General features: G+C 46.0%; 1 protein-coding gene across 1 annotated transcript; it reads left to right on the top strand.

The window, feature by feature from the left end:
- Positions 1-404: 404 nt before the first annotated feature.
- On the top strand, positions 405-3,670 carry LOC115662730 (protein NRT1/ PTR FAMILY 4.6-like). Its single transcript, XM_030584834.2, has 6 exons — positions 405-492; positions 585-678; positions 901-1,118; positions 1,245-1,667; positions 2,184-2,311; positions 2,475-3,670. The coding sequence occupies exons 1-6, from the start codon at positions 490-492 to the stop codon at positions 3,469-3,471; spliced, it is 1,863 nt and encodes a 620-aa protein (XP_030440694.2). The 5' UTR covers positions 405-489; the 3' UTR covers positions 3,472-3,670.
- Positions 3,671-3,891: the final 221 nt, after the last annotated feature.

The raw sequence follows: 3,891 nt of genomic DNA, 5'->3' as shown, positions 1-3,891 counted from the left end.
CACTCAATTTGAGGAGACCTTTTGTATTTCATGAAACTATCTTCATCAATTAGCATGCGAAGCATATCTGTGGCAGCTAATAAGCATGCATGCATACGGCCATCAAAATTCTTAATCCATCGCCCGCCGGCCAAATCTAAGTCATTCCATTCAATAAAATTGTCACAATCTTGTCGACTATATTGTATACATATGATGGACTCCCCAATCTCACACGACCAATGGTCCAATGAAATTAACTGAGGGGGAAAAAGGGTCTTTTGACATATACAAGTTAGAGAGAGAGAGAGAGAGAGAGAGAGAGAGAGAGAGAGAGAGAGAGAGAGAACAAAAATGAGGACAGATTGGCGATCAATTTAAAGCGTTAACGTTATATACTAAGCCTTTGATCCACTATATGTTCTTTGCCCACCAACTTGCTAATGGCATCACCCCTCTCTCTCAAGCTTTCTCTCCCTAGCTAAGCTTCAAAGCCCTGAAGTCTCCACCATGGTTAGCTACACTTCTCCTGTCAACCCTCTCTCTCTCTCTCTCTCTCTTGCTCGCTCGATCTTGTATGATGATCTTTCAATGCCTGCATGCAGGAGGAGGGGAAAGCTATAACCAAGACGAGCTACGACTCTCCAGGCTCATGGAAGAAAGGAAAAGGAGGATTCCGAGCGTCCGGATTCATTTTCGGTAATTACAATCGGTGCATTTAACTCCGTTCATAATATCCCTAGTAAAAAATCTGAGATTTTATTAGACCTGCTATGTTATTGATACAAGTGCAGCCAAGTATCAACCATCTTTTTATGTCGATATCAGCAGATGCAGTAAACATCTTCAGTTTTTCATCGTTGTGAGTCGTCATCGTGTACTGGACTTGACATGGTCACGTTCTTTTTTTTCACTCGACAGTGCAGGCGGGGCTTGACAACATGGGGTTCATCGCGAACCTGGTGACCTTGGTGCTATACTTCTACCTGGTGATGCACTTTTATCCGGCGACCGCTTCTAACACTCTGACCAACTTCTTGGGTTCAACCTTCTTGCTCACGATTGTTGGTGGCTTCATCTCCGATACCTACTTGAGCAGATTCTCGACCTGTCTTATTTTTGGAAGCCTCGAAGTTTTGGTATATACTTATATTCTTCATTTGGGATGGCCGTGACTTTTGATTTCAGCTATAACTCTAGGATTGACTTTGATTTATGATTTAGTCTAGCTTAATGCCTTGTGATTTGCGCTAAATTGCATGCAGGGTTTGGCAATGTTAACCATTGAGGCCCGCTCCAAGCATTTGCACCCAGACTCATGTGGGAAATCAAGCTGCATCCACGGGGGGACAGCCACTTACTTCTATGCCACCCTCTGCCTCTTGGCCCTCGGCTATGGTGGCGTCCGTGGCGCGTTCCCCGCCCTCGGGGCAGACCAATTCGACCACAGGGACCCGACTGGGGCCAGTGCTCTCGCCACCTTCTTCAACTATCTCATCCTCAGTATTACGGCCGGTGCCACCATTGGGGTCACGGCCATTGTGTGGGTCAGCATGAACAAAGGTTGGCACTGGGGTTTCTTTATTGCGACAATCGCTAGCTTTGTTGGCTTTGTCGTTTTGGCTATGGGAAAGCCGTTTTATCGCCTGCAGCGACCCGGAGATAGCCCACTCCTCCGAATTTGGCAGGTAAAGTTATTGGGTTCCTTCTTTGAATTCAAGAAATCTTTACGAAGTGAAAGATTGGTGCTAGGGGAGAAATTTTGGCACGAACGGGATGCATGTGCACCCATTAATCTCGACTGATCAACCTATCTGTTGAGATCCACATGGGATTTGATCTGATGATTTAAAGTTACCGGAACCGGGTGCATGTGCAACATTTTTGGAATACGAAAGGTTAGTATATAACATGGGTTTTTACGATGTAGCAAACCGCGATAAGGTCTCTAATCACATGAGGAAAAAACTAGGTGCATCTGCCACTTTGGACACCGTCAGATCGAGCGAGATCCAGTGGGACACTTCTGCTTGGTCCAGCTAAATGTTTGTCATAGATAGATATCCAAATAGGTCGAATTCAAGCCTACAATAAATTTTGTCGCGTCGTTCTTGTAAATCAATCTCTGTATATCTAGTCCTATGGAAAGGCAGATTATGGGACGGAATTCAGTATGTAAGTTTGTTGCTGTCAAAATCGGACAGGTTGTGCTTCTGGCCATCAAGAACAGGAAGTTGCCCCTACCGGAGAATTCAGCTGACTTGTATGAGATCAGTGACAAGGAGAGCAGTGTCTTAGCCGTGGCCAAAATCGCTCACACTGACCAATTCAGGTAAACGTGTTAATACAACATTGATTGACGAATGTTAGATTTATTCGAACGCCCTTTTAGTGTTTGCCTCATCACTTTATAAATTATTATCGAGCCAAAGGCTCGGAATGTCGATCCATAGTTTTTAATGCACATGACTGATTGATCCTATGTTTGGGAGCAGGCTCCTGGACAAAGCAGCAATCCTACCAAAAGAATCAATGCCTGAGCCATGGAAAGTGTGCACAGTGACCCAAGTTGAAGAGGTCAAAGTCCTGACCAGGATGCTTCCCATCTTGGCCAGCACCATCATCATGAACACATGCATGGCCCAACTCCAGACCTTCTCGGTCCAACAGGGCCTGCTCATGGATCCGCACCTCGGGTCCCTCAAGGTCCCGACGCCGTCCATCCCAGTCATCCCCCTCCTCTTCATGTCTATCCTCATCCCAATCTACGAGTTCGTATTCGTCCCCTTCGCCCGCAAGCTCACAGGCCACCCGTCGGGCATCACGCAGCTCCAGCGTGTTGGGGTCGGCCTCGTCCTGTCGGTGATCTCCATGGCTGTCGCTGGGATCGTTGAGGTCAAGCGACGAGACGAGGCCAACAAGAACCCTTCCCACCACATCAGCCTCTTCTGGCTCTCTCTGCAGTATGGCATCTTCGGGATCGCTGACATGTTCACACTCATTGGGCTGATGGAATTCTTCTACAGAGAGGCGCCGGTCGGGATGAGGTCACTCTCAACGTCGTTCACTTGGCTCTCACTGTCCTTCGGCTACTTCTTGAGCACCATCTTTGTGAACATCATCAATTCGGTCACCGAGAAGATCAGTCCCAGCAAGCAAGGATGGCTACATGGGCAGGACATCAACAAGAATAAAGTCAATCTGTTCTACTGGTTCTTGGCCATCCTGAGCACGCTCAACTTCGGAGTATACCTGATCGCTGCCTATTGGTACAAGTACAAGATGGACGACCCTGACGAATCAGAGACGAAAGCGGGGGCCTCGGATGGCATGCCTCTGGTTACGAACAATAAAGCGACGACCGACCTAACCACTCAGAACGACCGGTCCATGGTGATTGATCCCGTTTCCTCTGCTGCCGAGCCTGTCGCTAAAGATTATAATACTGCGGAAAAAACAGGAGCTGCTGTTGAAGGAGATCAAGTGAACTAGGTGCAAAGCACAATTAACTGCAAGATTGAGATTGGCATATTGAGAACAAGAGATTGTTCTCTACTTTGCCTTTACATTTGGTCGTGCTTATGTTGCGCACGGTGTGCTGTTGATCAATCGATTGCATCTTATTGGCACACACTTGGCTTGGATTCTGAAGTTAATTTTGATATTGTTTTCGGTTTCTATACAATAAAAAGCCGCTTTTACAAAGTCTTTGGTCTTTCTTCACTTTTCATATTTCTATAATGCCCTTCGCAAATGTGAAAGGAGTGTCCTTTGGCAACTTTGTAATCTTTAATTTTACATAATTTTCATTCATTTCTCTGGTATTTTACACTGTCTTTCCACTTTCACAGTCCATCTACAATTCTGAAATTTTTTATCTCAGTTGTTTCTTTGCTTACATCCATTTCATTG

Source organism: Syzygium oleosum, unplaced genomic scaffold, assembly GCF_021117445.2.
Source record: "Syzygium oleosum isolate NSW1041296 unplaced genomic scaffold, Sole_v2.1 Sole_v2.30, whole genome shotgun sequence".
Lineage (NCBI taxonomy): Eukaryota > Viridiplantae > Streptophyta > Magnoliopsida > Myrtales > Myrtaceae > Syzygium > Syzygium oleosum.
This window is presented reverse-complemented; position numbering and strand designations above follow the sequence as displayed.

What these genes read in the sequence shown, in the direction of transcription:
- LOC115662730 (XM_030584834.2), top strand. An exon ending in CACTCCTCCGAATTTGGCAG is followed by an intron (nt 1,668 to 2,183) that starts GTAAAGTTATTG and finishes AAAATCGGACAG; the next exon opens with GTTGTGCTTCTGGCCATCAA. An exon ending in GCTCACACTGACCAATTCAG is followed by an intron (nt 2,312 to 2,474) that starts GTAAACGTGTTA and finishes GTTTGGGAGCAG; the next exon opens with GCTCCTGGACAAAGCAGCAA.